Genomic DNA, 18,401 nt, shown 5'->3' with positions numbered 1-18,401 from the left:
TAATAAATAACGAGTGGTTTAATAGTAATAAAATGTGTTTAATAGAAGTAAAATTAGACGCATTTCGTGGAGGGGAAGAGAATGACATACACACGGAGGCGGAGGGTGGGGGCTGTTCGGGGGGAAATGCAAAGTCCGTCCAGTGCTCGTAGAAAGATTTAAAAAAAAAGACAGTGCCATGGCCACCTGGCTTGGTCGCATCACAAAATTTTGACCGCATGACGGGCGAATTATTCGATCTAAATTTCCGTCGTAAGACGAGAATTTTGTATGACGAGCGGTCGTATGACGAGGTACCACTGTATACTACATCAGACAACTCAATTATGTTGCCTGCTTCTCAATAATACTTATATAACTTATAAATAAAACTATGAGAGTTACATTGCATTGTTATATCATGCTCATAGACTAAATTCAAACCTAACATTTTTGGGCTCAATGAACAAGAACAAAATCTTTTACACACCAAAGATTTGGAAACACTTTACATTGAATGTTTAATACATAGAAATATACAAAAAAAGATTATATGTATTGTTTTTTAATAAGTTTGCAACAAAAATATGTCCAAAATACAAAAAAACCCATCAAATATTATCATGGAATTCATTTCCTTCCACATAACTTCACACAACAGCCTATTTTTCAGAATGGATGAGATTTCAGCTCTGCAATGACTACATATGCAACACAAAGTATGTATATATTGATTTATTCATGGTCTGCTTCTGTATTCCCAGGACAGTTTGTGGAGAGGTCCTCCTCATCTGTAAAGAGGTAAATATTTTAGCCTATCAGCATATAGAAATCAAACAAAAACTCTTAATATCATAATCAGGCTTACCATTATAGGTTGTTCCGCACCATATGCAGTAAAAATGGATCCCTCTTAAATAGGATGTCAATATTTGCAGTTTATCAAAGGACTAGAAGAGAAAAATACTGTAAATAAATCTGGACAAAGGAGGAAACTGAATTATGTAAGGTGCAATGCAGGACATAATCAACCAAACCAGAAACACACACCTGCAACAACAGGAACCTTATGCAAAATTAGAAGCTCACAAGCACGAATTGCTTGAGAAGTGAACACAGAACACCCTTTACCTCAAGTAATGTAACGATAACACATAATACGTAACACCAAAGTAACTCTTCTGCTTAAAAAAAAAAGAAATTCTTCAAGATTTTTTTTTCTAATCTGTAACCAACTTTTACACCCCCTCTGTATTTTCATTAAAAACTCACCGTTAACTCCACACTCTCATCCTCCTCCTCCTCTTCTTCTTCTTTAAGATCATCTGTCTGCTCATCATCCTCTACTTTAGGCCAGTACCATTCCTCTCTTGGGACCGTGATGTCCTACAATAGGAAAATCAATTATTTCTACATATACACATGAATAAATATACCACATTGACATCCTGTGGATGAATTTATAATCGTTTACGTATGCATAATAATACCGCACGTTCAAATGATGTAATGCCCAGATTATTGTCCAACCTTCTGTGAATCCAACTGCTCACAGGCTCGTTGACTCCTTCTCAGATCTCCTTCCATTTTTCGCTCCTCTCTCTCAGTCTGTACTCTCGACCTTGAGAGAAAAGCACAATCAGCGACCATGAAATCTTAACACTCTTCAGTAAGAGACACAGATTCACTTAAGTCTCACCTAAAATCTTGCAGAGATTTGGTCTCATTTTGTTTCTCTGCTTGTATTTTCTTTCGATATCGTTCCAGCTCCTCTTCTGCTTTTCTCTTCTTTGCCTCTTCCATTCCAATGCCGCCCCTGTCTGGTTCATTATAGGAAAAAAACATGTTCAAAAAATTATTAGACTACATTTATTAAATGGAACTAGCATAGGGGGTGTGCGCAGGTTATTACCAGTTTTAATATTCAGCGGAATTGGGTCAACTCTGCCGGCCCCTAAAGTGAAAAACAATACGATTATTATGGATACCAACACCAAAGGGAAACAGATCAAAATTTAGTCAAAGACAGACGGGAAAACTTGCCTTCCTTTCCAAGGCCTTGTCCAGCTTTATAACCCATTTTCTGTAAAAGTGCAAATCCCTTATTGTCATTACTAATAGAGCTCTGCAAAGCTGTTTCACGGCTTTCCTTTTCTTGCTCCTTAAAGGTTTTTTGCCGATTTTTAATGTTGATCTCTTTGTGTTTTACTTCCCTTTTCATTGCTTCTTTCACCCGCCTCACCATGGTGACGCCTGGTTTGACATCTTGTCTGATAAAGGGAAAAAAAGAAGTTATTATAATAACATGTCACAAAAGGTTATTGACTAATGCAAATACTTAAAAAAACCCAATATGATTTGATTTAACTTTAAGGAGTTTGAATTTAATATGTTGAAGCTCAAGGGCGCCCCGGTGGAAGAGTGGTTAGCGCATCGGCCTAACAGTGGGGGACCTGGGTTCAAATCCAGGTTGGTCCACCTGTGTGGAGTTTGCATGTTCTTTCCGGGCCTGCGTGGGTTTCCTCCGGGTACTTTGGTTTCCTCCCACATTCCAAAAACATGCATGTTAGGCTGATTGGACACTAAATTGCCCCTAGGAACGAGTGTGAGTGTGAATGGTTGTTTGTCTCCTTGTGCCCTGCGATTGGCTGGCCAACAATTCACAGTGTCCCCCGCCTCTGGCCCGAAGTCAGCTGGAGTAGGCTCCAGCACCCCCCGCGACCCTAGTTGTTCAGAAAATGAGATAAGATGAGATGTTGAAGCTCATGGTTAGTTCAATCACATTTAATTTCTTTTTTTTTTTACCGTGCATATGCTGTTTTGCGATACAAATAACGGAACAACAACAAATGCAACATAAATATTTTTTGTGTTGACAATAAGAGCCCAAAATAAGATCGCAGTGTCGTCACACATTGAAATCACATATGCCGCACCGCAATGCTTACATTTGATTTAGGAAAGCATCAGACATGTAATCATCTTCCTCGTCGGACATTGTGAAATTAAAAACAAAAAAAGAATAGTATCCTAAAAGCAGTATTTTTTCAACAGTGATTCGGCTAGTCGTTCCCGGTTCTCCTAATGTTTGGTTCTCCGAAAATACATTCCGTCTATCAACAAATTGAATTTACGGATTCCTTTAGTGGTGTGTAAAAGCCAGCAAAAAAAATCTATTTGGGTTTTTAAAAATAAATTTAAAACATAACGTTGAATTATTTTATTATTAAATAATTAAATACTATTTGTATGTTTACTGGAAGCACTTACATTGTACCGTCTTACTGTTTTGTTTCGCTCAACAGCTGTAAGTGCCGCACTAGCAACACTCGCCAATATCGGAAGATGGATTAATAACGTGGTTGATTTTAGTCTGAATCCCACGGTATGTGAGGTTTCTGTCTAAAATAAATGTATTAGGATATAGCGGCAAGACGATAGAATTCATTCGGAATTTGAAGTGTATTGGGGACGGACGTGTGGCTTTTGGTTGGAAGCACTCGCTAGCTTAGTTGTTGCTAACAGCTGAGCTAGAGGAAGCTGTCAATACAGAAGAGAAACATCCGAAAAACAGGCCATACGGTAACACGATTTGCATTGAATTTAACATTGAGGAAGACAAAAACAACGAACATATGTGTGCCAATGTTTGAATTATGTGCACAGTAAAGTAGTGATAATGTGTCACGCCCTAATGCTGTCCTCCTATTCAGCAGCATCATTTCGAAGCAGGTGCCTATTCCCACTACTATCTTGTTGCGTTATCATAATTCATGATTCCTTCAGATCCGATTGCTGATTAAGAAATTGCGAAATGGAGCTGGCTCACAGTCTCCTGCTCAACGAGGATGCGTTGGCGCAGATCACTGAAGCGAAGAGGCCCGTTTTCATCTTCGAATGGCTTCGTTTCTTGGACAAGGTCCTGGTAGCAGCCAATAAGGTGAGGGAAATACTTCGATGAAGTGGTTGCTCTGTTTCATGAAACGAATGTTGAACCAGTTGTGTCTGGGTGCTAGGTGGATGTGAAGGAGAAGCAGAAAAAGTTGGTGGAACAGTTGACAGCACTGATCAGCAGTGCTCCAGGTCCACCAACAAGAAAACTGCTGGCCAAAAACCTTGCCACGCTCTACAGCATTGGGGACACCTTCACGGTGTTCCAGACTTTGGATAAATGCAATGAGATCATCAAAAGCAAGGATGACACTGCCGCATACTTGCCGACAAAACTGTAAGATTCATTTGAATGAATATTTTTTTGGTCACTTGTATTTCAAAGTATAACATTCATTTGTTTAAAAATTCTGCAATTTATAGTGAGCTAGTTCTCTGTTCAAGGGATTAAGTGGTATAACCAAATGTTACTCAGATGGTTCATGGTTTAATGGGGGGGGGATTAAGGATGCAAGTGGGTCTGTGGTTGGCATTAATGCAGTCTTGTGATAATTGCATCGCAATACCAGGCATATTTGGATGTGCCGGGGAAGGTCTAAATGATGGATAGATACTGGACTACACTGTGTTTGATTGACTTTGAGGAACGTTAACAAGGATTCATTTGATTCATCTTTTTTTCAAGTGTATTTTTCAGTGCTGTAATCTAATGTGGTTTACCCACAAAAACATTGTGATTGGCTGAACAATCCTCTAATGATTGCCAGTACACATACCGTTTCAAAATATTTTTTATATACGTATTCCAGTCTTTTGACTGAATTATTGACAGGCAATTAATCACTATTCCCATCACAAGACTAGGTAGAACTGAGCTTCAGTATTTGCAGGTAGTGGCTCTTAACTCAGATTTTCATGGTCTTATTGAATACTTAAACCTCACCATTAAAAGTAAAAATGAATCCTAGTCATTTGACAACACATTATTAACTTCAATCACGTGAATATTTTTTCGTTGGTTTTCGTAGTGCTGCAGTCGCGTGTGTCGGTGCTTTTTATGAGAAGATGGGCAGGATGCTTGGAAGCTCCTTTCCAGACACCATAAATAATCTTTTGAAGGCATTGAAAAGTGCAGAGGTATCACATTATTCCACAATCATTAAAAAAAATATTGACAGCTTTGGAAATGTAAATGGCATAAATTCAATACGTTCATCGACTATTTGAATTGCTTCTCCTAATTCTATCTTTTAATATATTTGCAGTCCCAAGGTAGAGGTGAAATACTCATCAGTCTGCAGAAGGTGCTCAATGGACTGGGTGGTGCTGCAGCTTCTTGTCACAGAGATATTTACAAGAATGCCCGCTCTTTACTTACAGACAGGTCAATGGCAGTACGATGTGCAGTGGCAAAGGTTGGTTACATTGCATCACAATGACAATCTAAAGAAATCTTCATTTAGACCAGATGTGTCAAAGTGGCGGCCCGGGGGCCAAATCTGGCCCGCCGCATCATTTTGTGTGGCCCGGGAAAGTAAATCATGCGTGCCGACTTTCTGTTTTAGGATGAAATTAAAATGAAAAGTATAGATGTATATTAAATTTCCTGATTTTCCCCCTTTTAAATCAATAATTGTCATTTTTAATCTGTTTTTTAGTTCAAAAATCATTTTGTAAAATCTAAAAATATATAATTAAAAAAAGCTCAAATAAACATTGTTTTAGATCTATAAAAAACTGGATATTCAGGGCTTTTAATCCAGTTCTTTTAATCAATTTATTAAAAAAATGGAAATATTATATCTAAAATGGTCCGGCCCATGTGAAATCAAGTTGACGTTAAAGCGGCCCGCGAACCAACCCGAGTCTGACACCCTTGATTTAGACAAAGCATTCCAAAGCATTGAATCCCATTTTGAGATCACTAATATGACTCCAATTTGATTCCGTTCACTTTTTTAGTGCCTTCTGGAGCTGCAGAATGAGGCGGTATTCATGTGGACTACAGAACTGGAGAACATGGCCACACTGTGTTTCAAGGCCTTGGAGGGCTCAAACTATGGTGTTCGTGTTGCCGTGGCCAGACTCCTAGGGACCGTCATGGCGACAGCTCTTATGCCTAAACAAGCTGCTGGTCAGATTGGAAATTTTCAGCCGATATAGTTTCAAATGAATGTAATTCAATTGGTTTTTTTTTTCTATTCAGTGATGCGTCAGAATGTGAAACGAGCGACGCTTGATGAAGTTTTAGAGTTAATGGCTACGGGTTTTCTACGCGGCGGATCTGGTTTCCTGAAAAGTGGAGGTGAAATGTTAAAGGGAGGCGTTTCTGTCAGCAGAGAGGTCCGTGTGGGCGTCACACAGGTGAGCTTAATTCTAGTCGAAACAACGGAACATTTGTGACCCTGTACTGCCAAATTACATACGAATTCTATTGTTCTTTAGGCTTACGTTGTATTTGTGACGACGCTTGGTGGTCAGTGGCTGGAGCGCAACTTTGCCACCTTCCTTTCCCATGTTTTGGACCTTGTTTCCAATCCAAGGGCTACACAGACACACGTGGAAGCTGTGTACTCACGACGCTGTGTCTCCTTTATGTTACGTGCCACCTTGGGTGGCTTACTGGGCGAGAAGGCGCAGATAGCAGCTGGCAAAGAAATCTGTCAAGCCATCAGCAAGCAAATGAGGGCTGTTGGTAAGGGGGACGGAGTTTGTGGGAAATTACCGTGGTTCATAGTATGATAGAGTCAGTACTCTACCAATGTCAGTCACTTTGTGATACACATTTAGCATGGTTTGAGCTCGTGTTGCTTATAAACCCAAGTTTAAAATTTGCTTTTCTTGTTGCAGAAGCGGTTGTCAATGACCTCAATGGAGAAAACAAGACTGGTGCTGCTGATGTTTCTGCTAGCCAGCACGTTATGGTTTGTGCCCTAAAAGAGCTGGGAAGCCTTGTTCAGAGCCTCAGTGCCACAGCTTCACCTCTTATCCAAGAGCAATCCATTGGTAATTGTTACATGTTTTTTTTTTTTTTTTAAATATTAGTACATTTCTATTCTACAGAATTTGGTTGAGAAATTGCAACCGTTGAATTGTATTGTCAATGGCTTCTTCCTCAGGACTTCTTGAAACGGTGACCTCGGTGTTGCTGCACCCTAGCATGGCCGCCCGTTTAGCTGCCGCTTGGTGCCTGCGCTGCGTTGCCGTTGCCCTGCCCTATCAGTTAACGCCACTGCTGGACCGTTGTGCCGACAGAATTAACAATCTCAAGAGTTCACCTGAGGCTGTCAGTGGATACAGCTTTGCGATGGCAGCTCTCCTGGGAGGTATACATCAGTGCCCTCTGGGCATCCCGCACGCTAAGGGCAAGGTATTGAACGAAATGATGAGAAAACAGTTCCCACTTTTCTGTCTTTAAATATTTAGCCCGAAATATTCACACATATTTTAAGATTTGACGGTATTTGTGTCCTTGTAGTTGGTGGTAAGTATTGCAGAAGACCTCCTTCGGACTGCGGCTCAGAATAGTCGACTGTCCTTGCAGCGGACACAAGCTGGATGGTTGCTTCTCGGTGCACTCATGACTTTGGGTATGTTACTCATTTCATCTTTTCTCAATGGAGATGTTTTAACTTTGTTTTTGTTTTTTATATATGCAAAGGGCCTTCTCTGGTGCGTTATCACCTTCCCAAGATGCTTCTGCTGTGGAGAAATGTGTTTCCTCGGTCCCAGAAGGAGCTGGAGGCAGAAAAAGTGAGGGGAGACTCCTTCACTTGGCAGGTCACCCTAGAAGGGCGGGCTGGTGCACTATGTGGTAAGAAAATGTTCTCCTGCTTCTATATAAACATGGCATAAATTTTAACATGCTCACATGTCATTCTCTCCATTCCCGTTTAGCTATGCGTAGTTTTGTGGCCCACTGTCCAGAGCTTCTTACTGAGGATGTCATTCGTAGGCTGATGACACCCATTGAATGTGCTATGACTATGATATCTCAGTAAGTAGAATGCAGTTAATAAAATCTTTTTGCTTGGGATTCAGTAAATGTGTGTGGTGTCAACAGTATTTTTTTTTTTGAATATCCGATGTCTAGACTGATAATGTCTGTTCCTCAGTGTTCCTGCCATCATCAAAGTCCATGGTGCACACCTAAAAGCAAGTGCAGCAATGGTGAGGCTGAGGCTGTACGACATTTTGGCTCTATTGCCCCCTAAAACATATGAAGGTAAGAGATTTGGAACTTTAAAAAAATGTGGTATAACACCTGAAAGTTATGGCAAATGCAGCTTTTTTCCACGTTAACTTCTGTTTCAAAATTCTTTTCGCCAATTATCAAAAAAAAATCCCGACTTTAGGAGTAAATTTGAGTCTGCTGTATTTTCTCTTCCACCATGCTCATCCTATAGTTTTAACTAGTACATCTATTTCTCAATTTGCCAATTTGCATTAATGTTATTTGCTGAGTTTGTAGAAGTTAATGGGCAGTTTTTCCAGTTGCAATCAGCATTCATTTGATCAAGTTGTATTATTTTCTATATTCTTCCAGGCAGCTTTAATGCCCTACTGAGGGAGCTGGTGGCAGAATTTACTTTGACCGACAACTCGTCCAACACTACCACTTCTTTGTTGCGCTCTCTTTGTCACTATGATGACAGTGTGCTCATGGGTTCCTGGCTGCAGGAAACGGACCACAAGTCCATAGAGGATCAGGTAAAATAATCTGCAATTCCCCTGGTCAGAAATACGCTAGTCAAAATTTTCTCTTTAAACCAGTATATCCTAGTGTTTTAGTATTTATTAGTGACTAACTAGACTAACTAGGCTCTACTTTCATGATTAGGTCTCTCATATTTTTTGGGATGGCTTTTTACAAACATGATCTGCTGTCATTTTGAAGTCACTTGTTGTAGCATTTCAGTTAATTTATTAATTTCCAACTCTGATTGGTACTTAACAGCTGCAACCTAACAGTGCATCTGGCAGTGGGGCTTTGGAGCATGATCCCTCTTCTATATACCTGCGAGTCCCTGTAGGTGAAGCCATCCCAGGTCCACTTCCTTTGGGTGTATCGGTCATTGATGCTTCTGTGGCTCTGTTTGGTGTAGTTTTCCCGCATGTGTCTTTCAAACACAGGTGAGCTATTGTATCGTGAGCATAAAACTTCACGAGTAGGCGAGACAATCTGAACTACTCACATTAGGTCGACTCTCAGATTTGAAACTTGGATCTTACAACTGAGGCAGACATGCCACCACTGTGTCGCTATTAATACGGTACTGGCATTTAAAAACCTATGCCCTAGTTCTGGGAAATATTAGCTGTTATTTACATTTTTATCCTTATTGCACTTGATCAAGGTGTGTTCTATCTTTAAACATCACTCAGTCCTGGATTGTTATTTTGATGGGATTGATATTTTGTGTTAACTGCTGTGGTCTAATATTTGGTCACATTGTTAAAATTCAGTTTTGACTGATTGTTTTAGATTGCAGATGCTAGACCACTTTGCAGAATGTATCAAGCAGGCTAAAGGGGTTCGGCAGCAAGCTGTCCAACTGAACATATTTACTGCTGTTCTGAGTGCTCTCAAGGTGAGAGACGGCAAATCCCTTTATGTAAACAGGCTATTATGTTGTTGTTCAGATTCAGTTAATATACGTCATGCTGAGAACTGGTATTGTTCCCTGCTTTATTTTAAGGGTTTAGCGGAGAACAAAAGTACTTTGGGCCCAGAGGAGGTCCGTAAGTCAGCCTTAGCTCTAGTGATGGGGGCTCTGGACAATCCCAATCCAATTTTGCGCTGTGCTGCCGGTGAGGCCCTCGGAAGAATGGCGCAGGTCGTGGGAGAGGCTACTTTCATTGCACGAATGGCCCAGACTAGCTTTGACAAGTAAGCATTATGCTCTCCATCTTTTTTAGCATAGATGCAGTACAATAATTTAAACACATCTGTCATGCTGAAAAGATTGACTTCAAACCAAAATTGTCGTTATGTATCTGGACTTTTAATTACAAGATGTTTCATAATTTTACCTGGGTTTGCAGGCTGAAGTCGGCTCGTGATGTAGTGTCAAGGACGGGTCATTCCCTGGCTCTCGGCTGTCTGCATCGATATGTCGGAGGAATTGGCTCTGGTCAGCACTTGAAGACCAGTGTTAGTATTTTATTGGCGTTGGCCCAGGATGGATCGTCTCATGAGGTCCAGGTAAAGTATGGCAACAATCGCGACAACTATATTTGAAACTGATTTTTGTTTTACGGGATGTCAAATGACACTTCCTTTTAAATGAGGCATGTTTTTCTATTTGTACGTTTTTGACAGACATGGGCTCTACATTCTTTGGCTCTTATTGTGGACTCAAGTGGTCCTATGTACAGAGGCTATGTGGAACCTACTTTGTCCTTGGTCCTTACTTTGCTCCTCACTGTGCCCCCGTCACACACTGAGGTGCATCAGTGTTTGGGTCGCTGCTTGGGAGCTCTCATCACTACTGTTGGACCAGAATTACAAGGTATATCTATCAGAAATTCAATGTCTGATTTGACAAATCTCCAATCCAGTTGCACTTGGCTTCCTGGACCAGCAGATGGTAGTGTCACCGATTTTTAACACGCAGACATTCCCAATTACTGTTATGTCATTATGTATGCCGTTATGTGTATGTTCCAATAACCATGCTCTTTGAATACATTATTAAGGAAACGGCGCCACCATCTCGACCATACGATCCTCTTGCCTGGTAGGCTGTGCCATAATGCAGGATCACTCAGACTCGCTAGTGCAGGCAGCCGCCATCTCGTGTCTGCAACAGCTTCACATGTTTGCTCCTCGCCACGTCAACCTCTCCAGCTTGGTGCCGTGTCTTTGTGTAAGAACAATGGCAATTTATCATTAATTGTTCACTTGGTAATTACTCTGTTATTGCATCAGCATCAACATTGGTTTTTAGTATAACTATGCATAGTTGTTCACCCTTTCACAAAAAAAAAATCTACTTTATAGTTACTGGTAGCCATAACCAGTGTGATTATTTTATTATTTTAATTCATTTCTCTTTTTATTAATATATATATCATTTATATATATATATATATATATATACACATATATATATATATATATATATATATATATATATATATATATATATATATATAGATTTATCCGATTATTTCATCTCAACCTGTGATAGCTAGCCATGCGTTTATTAATATACAAACAATTTGTCATTTTCTAAAAAGTATTTTTCCTCTTACCTGAATATATATATATATATATATATATATATAATTATAAATGATATATGTTAATAAAAAGAGAAATGAATAAAATGAATTAATTAAAATAATCACACGCTGGTTATGGCCGCCAGTAACTCTAAAGTTGATTTTTTTGAGTAAAGGTTTAATGTCCTTTTAACTCTCTCTGGGACTTCAGGTGCATTTATGCAGCTCACACTTGTTGCTACGTCGCGCTGCTGTAGCCTGTTTGAGACAACTTGCTCAGAGAGAGGCCTCCGAAGTCTGCGAGTATGCCATGAGCCTTGCAAAGAAGGCAGGAAATGGCAAAGACGCTGCAATAAGTCAGTGAAATCTGTGAGACTGACCAGGATTTGTAGTGCCTTCTTCTTTTCTAACGAGACACTGGTGTTTGACTTTTGTTGCTGATTCAGATCTGAACATCACCGAGACGGGTCTTGAGGGGGCACTATTTGGTATGCTGAATCACGAAACAGACAGGAAGCTGTGCTCTGATATTCACGACACGCTGGGCCACATGCTGTCTTCGCTCGCTGTGGAAAAGCTTTCTCATTGGCTCAAGCTATGTAAAGATGTCCTTGCGGCGACAACAGGTGATTAAAATGAGAGCAAAATAGCTCGGTCTAATTGTCTTGGAAGAAATCAAAAAGGAAAACTATGAATCTTTTGTTTTGAGTGCCTGAACATATATCTGCCTTCTCTATCAGATGTAGGAGGAGCTGTTACATTTGAAGTGGAAAAAGATGAAGAAGACTCTGAGAAAAAAGACGAAATGGACGACGACATCATGTTTACGGGTTTAGGCGAAGATGACAAATCCAAGCCCTCGGTAGCACCTCGCTGGGTGACGCGGGTGTTTGCAGCAGATTGCTTGTGCCGCATCATCCTGCTATGTGAGAATGCAGACAAAGCACATTTTGACCTGGCAACTGCTCGTTCTACACAAGCAAAGAACCCTAAAGGTATAATGTGAGCTTCTGCTTACGTCGTCAATCAAGGAATGCATGTCGGGAAGATTATGCTAAAATATAAACACAAAGAGGACTGTTTCCTCATTACTCGATTAATGCATATTGCATGGGCTTAGCTATTTTGTAGTAAAAAGACTCAATTTCCCCCCTTTTTCCCCCAACTTTCACGACAGCTCATTCAAGTTATGCATAATGCATTCCTCATATAATCTTTCAATTTCCTTACCATTTGTTTTTCTCCAGGAGATTTGTTGGTTCTCCATTTGTCTGACCTCATCCGGATGGCTTTCATGGCTGCCACAGACCACAGTAACCAGTTAAGAATGGCTGGTCTGCAGGCCCTCGAAGACATCATTAAAAAGTTTGCATGCGTTCCAGAGCCCGAGTTCCCAGGGCACGTTATCTTGGAACAATATCAGGCCAACGTAAGTCAAGAATTTTGTCGGAATTCAGTTATACTCAAAACATAAGTAATCCAACGCCAAATATTTGAATTGTCAATTGTATGTGTTCAGGTTGGAGCTGCACTTAGACCAGCTTTTTCACCTGATACGCCATCTGATATAACAGCTAAAGCATGCCAGGTAACAAAGATGGAAAGCTATGAAAATATTTACCCTTTTTCGTTTTTTTTATTTAAAAAAATGATTGAGTACTTGGTATGTGCTTTTTCTTTTTTTAAAACTAAATCAAGTTAAATTTTCATACTTTTATTATTTTAATACCGTATTTTCACGACTATAAGGCGCACTTAAGTCTTAAATTTTCTCCAAAAAGACAGGGCGCCTTATAATCCAGTGTGCTTTATATATGGAAAAAAATAAAATGTGTCATTCATTGAGGGTGCGCCCTATAATGTGGTGCGCCTTATAGTCGGGAAAATACGGTAATTATTTTTTGATCCACCATTTAATTCAAAGTTTGGCATCTACAGTTAAGTTTACCGCACATTGCTTTTCTTTAAAACATATTTGAATCACATTTTAACAGGTGTAAAAAAGAACTCAAGCTCTGTTAAAAAAAAAAAAAAACATTTTATCGACGTCTCTTCCATTTCATCCCTTAATTTGTGTCCACAGGTGTGTAGCACTTGGATTGGTAGCGGGGTAGTAAGCGACCTCAACGACCTGCGGCGAGTCCACAACCTGCTTGTGTCATCACTGGACAAGGTGCAAGCTGGGAAGGGTTCACCCAGTCAGCTGTACAGTGAGAGTGCAACCACCATGGAGAAACTGGCTGTGCTTAAAGCATGGGCAGAGGTTTATGTGATGGCAATGAAGATAAAGAAAGAGGCAGAATCGAAGCCCGTCAAAACGCTTCGAAGTGGCGATGAGGAAGAGGATGACCTGAGTGCAGATGTGCTTCCACCTGACAGTCTCATCACTTTAGTGCAACCTGAACTGCCCTCGCTTAGCAGGCTGTGGTTGGCAATGCTCCGAGATTACGCTCTGCTCACTCTGCCTGCAGAGTTTTCCAGTCAGCTGCCGCCCGATGGTACAACAAAACAGTGCCGTTGGATTGCCGAAACATCACAATGAAATATTTTATCGTCTATTTTCTTCTCACTGTTTTCACAACGGATTTTACTCTGTGTGTTCAGGTGGAGCGTTCTACACCCCAGAGACAATAGACACAGCAAGGCTCCATTACCGCAATTCGTGGGCTCCGGTAGTTCATGCCGTGGCCTTGTGGCTGAGCAGCACTGGCTTTGGGGCTTGCGAAGAAAAAGAAGAGCTTTCTCCGGTGATGTCCAAGGCCGTCCACACGGGAGCCTTGTCAACTGTTAAAACATTTGAAGAATCCGTCAAAGACACAATGCACCTAATGTTAGGTACAAATACATAGATATTAAATGTGCTCCACTTTTTTTGTTTGTTTTGTTTTCTATTGAAACTGCACCTGCCAAAAATGAAAAAATAGCAAAAATAAAGAAGATGAAAAGTATGAACATGTCTCTGACATTTTTTCCCTCTATCTTGCAGGTGTCAGTATAGAGTTTCTTTGCTTTCCCCGACCCGAGGAACCCATTGAGCATGTCATGTCCTGCCTGTACGCCCTGTCAACTCTGCTTGAATCTCCCTGTGCAAAGACCCACATTGCACAAGACCAGGTAAAGATTGGAAATCCTTAGGTTGGATGGAAGTTTTTTCAAATGCAATGTCATTTCATGTAAGTGTTGTTATACTTTAAATTGTGCATGTTTTAAAATAGTCATGATTTTTGTCATTGAAATGAAAACAGAATAGCTTCATTCTATAGCTGTTTCATTGTTGTAGTTCGTGACATAGTTGCCAGAATAGCTTCAGTTCAAACACCTGATAAATACAGCAAGGCCATGTGATATTTCCTGCTTGACAAGATGGTAAGGGCCACTTGAATCCTATATCATACAATAGACCTGTGCCTAATTTAGGTGTTGGTTAGGGTAGGTCAATTGTTTGACATTCAAAACACCACAACAAAAATTCAATTCTATCTTTAACTGGTGTCATTAAACATGTTACTTTTTTGTAGCTTCTGGCAGTGGAGCTCCTGAATGTACTTCACAGACTGTTGTTGACACGCGACCCTCCCGCAGTCCAGCTCCAGGTGACTGCTGTAGTACAGGAGACCATAAAAGCTGCACTGGACCATCTGCAGCAACAAAATATCAACAAAAGTAAGACTAGAGCTAACACATTCTACTATATAGTGTCCTTGTCAACTCACTGTTCTTAGCAAATTGCTGTGAGTAACAATTTGAATTACAGTGCAAAAAGCAAACCAATTTAAAAGGGCCAAAGAGTTTAAGGTTAAGAGTTTGAAGCAGGGCTCTGACCTTCCTGCATATGGAAATGATGTTCTCCTCATGCTTGCACAGGTTTCTCCAGTTTACTCCCACAATCCAAAACTATTGGAATCATTGAACACAAATATATCAATAGGTGATAAAATAAAAGTGAATGGATTTTTGTCTTCATGAACCCAAGCAGTTCATGGTGTACTTGCCTATAGCCTGAGGTTAGCTGGAATATGTACTAGCTCACCCATGCCCCTAATGCGGCGGATAAGCCCTATAGAAAGTGGGTGGCATGATCATGATGGGTTATTGGTTTACTTTCTACTGACAGATCAGTAATATGTTGCGACAGTCTCACTGATCTAGGTCATGATGGTATTTCGCACAGGCAAAGAGGAGGAAGGCCAGAGAGATTCTCAATTCACCCTGGGGGAAGGGGGTGAGATGGGGGAGCTTGTCCCTGGCAGTTCTCTGGTGTTTGCTGCAATGGAATTGCTGGTTTTCATCCTGGTTCGCCACTTACCACAGCTCAATAAACGTGTGAAAGAGTCACCCACCCATGTGACGGCCAGGCCTCAGCGACTACCTGAGCAAAGTGCGCGCTTGGTGGCAAACACTGTTTCAATCCTGGCAGAGCTTCCCTCACTCTGCTCCCCTGCTGGTAAGACAAACACAAAACAAGTCGTTTTTTCTCTCTAATTCTCTATATTACAAACAAGAAATGACGCCCATGTTTTGGGGGTTCCTTTCGCAGGAAGCATGACCATCCTACCGACTGTACTTTTCCTAATCACCGGGGTGTTGAGAGAAACTGCAGTGAAGACGGCTGACAACTCCGTCCCTACATCTGTGTCTGCTGCTTTACAGGCTATAAAGACCATCATCACCTCCCCATTGGCTCGTGTTGATAGCCTCCAGACCCAGTGGACTGCCCTTGTTAGAAGTAGTCTGGCGTCTGTACTGGAGGATTCACAACCAGGTTTGCCCATTTAGATTCCGAATAAATAAAGGACTGTGCGTGGCATGTTATGTGTTGAGTATCATTTGTGTTCTTCCCTAGATGAATCCAGACCTGATTTGGATGAGATTAGTTTGCTGACAGCAATTACACTCTTCCTAATGTCTGCTAGCAATGAACTTGTCGGGGTGACTGTCCTCCAAAAGGGCTGCATGGAACGTTTCCGTAATGCCTTGAATTCTAGTGACCCCTGGGTAAGTACCTGAACGTGTGCGGTCGATTGGTCGCCGGTCTTTTGGTCCCCCCGACCGCAACAACGGGCGACCAAAAGACCGGCGACAAAACAAGGTAAAACAACACGGTCTTTGCATCAATAAAAGCCAACAATGGCCATGAGCAGTTTCACTGAGCCGACTTGAGTGTATAAGAGTTTGTATGTACTACATGCGTTGTCCCTTTAAGAAGCTACGTCAGTCAGGGTCTTAACAAGTTCTCCAACAAAAAACAATAAAAGTCCGGGAAATTTGGAGCTTTTCTTTAGTCTAATAATTATTAGGGCATTAAGTATGACTAAATAGTAATTCGCAGTTTGTATTTAGGGAATTTGAGCAACAATTTAAATGGTAATTATCACTTACCTTCCGGACGACCAAAAGACCGGCGACCAATCGACCGTGTACCGTACCTGAACCTGCGGAGGTTATGTATTTGTTTTCTGTATTACATTGTACTTATCTGTTAAAGATAACTCAATCGGGGAAAAATGGATTATTATTAAGCTTACAAGATTTGTTTGTCAAATGAAACAGAAGGGTGATTACATTTTGGAGGTAGACGTCAAAGGGGTTAGAAAAGAAATTTAATTATAATTTGATGGCAGATTAGCCTATTGAGCTTAAATTTGCAGGGTTGGTGATAGAGTGAATATTTTTTTTTAAATATGTATTTTGCCTTCTTTGCTCCAGGTTCAGGCACGCTGTTACCAGCTGCTTTTGTCAGTGTTTCAGCATCCCAGCCGCCCCCTTTCCACCCCTTATATTCACGCTCTGGCTCCACGAGTGGTGGAAAAGCTGAAGGCAGTGGAGCTCAGTCGACCAAGGACTGCTGCTGAGCTACAGGCTGTGCAAGAGGGCATTAAAGTCCTGGAAAATCTTGTTGGCATGGGTGAAGAACAGCACCGTACGTGTCTAGATGCTTAATGGTTCACTAATGCACTGTCATTTTAAATGTTTTGTTCAGTGGCTTTAAATGTGCACTATCGGTGATGAGAGCATCAAAAGATATTTTTAGAATGCTTACTCCAGTTTACTGGCACTATTAATATTCATGTGTTTCTTTTTTTGTGTCCGATAGGAGTCCAGTTGGTGGCTCTTCTTGTTCCAATGCTTATTTCATATCTCTTGGATGAGAACGCCATTCCGTCTGCATCCAAAGTCTCTAAAAGCCTGCATGACTTTGCTCTTCAGAACTTGATGCGCATCGGGCCTCTATATCCAGCTGCCTTCAAGATGGTTATTGGGGCAGCACCTGATCTTAAAAGCCGTCTGGAATCTGCCGTTCGGGCAAACCAGGCTAGCAGCAGAGCTAAAGATGCAGCGCGCCAAGCTCAGCCATCAGTTCAAGTTGCGCCAACCATAAAACTCAAAACTAGCTTCTTCTAAACCCACTGTTCTCACAGACATGTGTCAACAGATTTTTTTGTTCAAATATAATTTCTCAAGTGTCTCAATTGTGTCTTGAATGGACGAGAGACTTTGAAACGCCTTTGAATGTCCCATGCAAAGATTGTCCCTCTAAAATGTATCATACTTTTTTTTTTTATCACACTGGTGTTTTGTCTTCTGGTTTTAATAGGCATTACAATCATTAACACACGACCTACTTCTGCCACAACTATTTTTTTTTTTTACCTTAACCCCGTAATCCTATTTTTATGTCACCTAAAATCTAATTTTTGCTGAATCGCATGGTGTAGTACATTCCACTGCTGTTGTAGCCATGTGTTTATCCTAAATGGTGTGCTTCTGGAGGCCATGTAAAATTAAATGAGAATTCATGATTACTTTTTGTGTTCACAGAGATTATTATTATTTTATTAATTAATGTTTCAGAAACATATCGCCATGGGGCTTTTTTGGTGGTAATTGGAAACCCAGGAAAAAGCTCTCCATTTCAAGGTGGTTGCTCCATGGTAGTTTTACAGAATAATTCCATGCAAATAGGAGGTGATTAAAGATTGTGTTGGCCTCATTGTTTTTATAAGTTATTCTTGTTTGTTTTGGAAGCTGAATGACAGTTGATTGTTCACTGCTTTTATTTTTAAGATCGTTCCTTCATTGCTAAAGAGTTGGATTTGTGTCTTTATTATTCATTCAAATACAAGTTTGCTTCTATCAAAATATTTTCAATCCCCCAAAACATTTTTCCCAAAAAGAAACGCAAAGCTACATAGTTGAGACAAAAATGCATTTGAACATATTTGTTCTTAGATTGATTTTTTTTCTGATAGAAGTGAAGGTCTTTTTGTTTAAACAGTTTATTTTTTCTACCTACCTTTCTCCAT

The 18,401-nt window shown here is 40.5% G+C and overlaps 2 protein-coding genes across 2 annotated transcripts; one reads left to right on the top strand and one right to left on the bottom strand.

Annotated features, from left to right (window-relative positions):
- Positions 1-481: 481 nt before the first annotated feature.
- Positions 482-3,096, bottom strand: gpatch11 (G patch domain containing 11). Its single transcript, XM_077613288.1, has 8 exons — positions 2,928-3,096; positions 2,023-2,249; positions 1,892-1,933; positions 1,679-1,799; positions 1,510-1,600; positions 1,252-1,365; positions 848-929; positions 482-770 (listed from the first exon to the last, which is right to left on the bottom strand). Exons 1-8 carry the CDS (start codon positions 2,975-2,977, stop codon positions 715-717), a joined length of 783 nt encoding a protein of 260 aa, XP_077469414.1. The 5' UTR covers positions 2,978-3,096; the 3' UTR covers positions 482-714.
- A 165-nt stretch (positions 3,097-3,261) lies between these two features.
- Positions 3,262-18,088, top strand: heatr5b (HEAT repeat containing 5B). Its single transcript, XM_077613287.1, has 35 exons — positions 3,262-3,561; positions 3,766-3,919; positions 3,996-4,207; positions 4,899-5,007; positions 5,136-5,285; positions 5,833-6,004; positions 6,077-6,234; positions 6,316-6,565; positions 6,721-6,876; positions 6,990-7,240; positions 7,349-7,460; positions 7,532-7,684; positions 7,768-7,867; positions 7,986-8,095; positions 8,417-8,580; positions 8,828-9,003; positions 9,356-9,461; positions 9,570-9,760; positions 9,916-10,075; positions 10,193-10,382; positions 10,570-10,739; positions 11,309-11,453; positions 11,544-11,723; positions 11,838-12,092; positions 12,345-12,526; positions 12,617-12,685; positions 13,181-13,595; positions 13,702-13,932; positions 14,084-14,211; positions 14,616-14,760; positions 15,269-15,541; positions 15,635-15,859; positions 15,941-16,092; positions 16,804-17,017; positions 17,192-18,088. The coding sequence occupies exons 2-35, from the start codon at positions 3,794-3,796 to the stop codon at positions 17,497-17,499; spliced, it is 6,138 nt and encodes a 2,045-aa protein (XP_077469413.1). The 5' UTR covers positions 3,262-3,561; positions 3,766-3,793; the 3' UTR covers positions 17,500-18,088.
- Positions 18,089-18,401: the final 313 nt, after the last annotated feature.

This window comes from Stigmatopora argus, chromosome 11 (assembly GCF_051989625.1).
Source record: "Stigmatopora argus isolate UIUO_Sarg chromosome 11, RoL_Sarg_1.0, whole genome shotgun sequence".
Taxonomy (NCBI): domain Eukaryota; kingdom Metazoa; phylum Chordata; class Actinopteri; order Syngnathiformes; family Syngnathidae; genus Stigmatopora; species Stigmatopora argus.
This window is presented reverse-complemented; position numbering and strand designations above follow the sequence as displayed.

Bases quoted from the DNA above. Each gene is read 5' to 3' on its own strand.
- gpatch11 (XM_077613288.1), bottom strand. From the start codon at position 2,977: ATGTCCGACGAGGAAGATGATTACATGTCTGATGCTTTCCTAAATCAA. The intron at 1,934-2,022 runs GCAAGTTTTCCC...TTTTCACTTTAG, and splicing joins ACAAGGCCTTGGAAAGGAAG to GGGCCGGCAGAGTTGACCCA. The intron at 930-1,251 runs GTGAGTTTTTAA...TTTCTCTTCTAG, and splicing joins ATGAGAGTGTGGAGTTAACG to TCCTTTGATAAACTGCAAAT.
- heatr5b (XM_077613287.1), top strand. From the start codon at position 3,794: ATGGAGCTGGCTCACAGTCTCCTGCTCAACGAGGATGCGTTGGCGCAG. The intron at 5,286-5,832 runs GTTGGTTACATT...TCACTTTTTTAG, and splicing joins TACGATGTGCAGTGGCAAAG to TGCCTTCTGGAGCTGCAGAA. The intron at 11,724-11,837 runs GTGATTAAAATG...CTTCTCTATCAG, and splicing joins TGTCCTTGCGGCGACAACAG to ATGTAGGAGGAGCTGTTACA.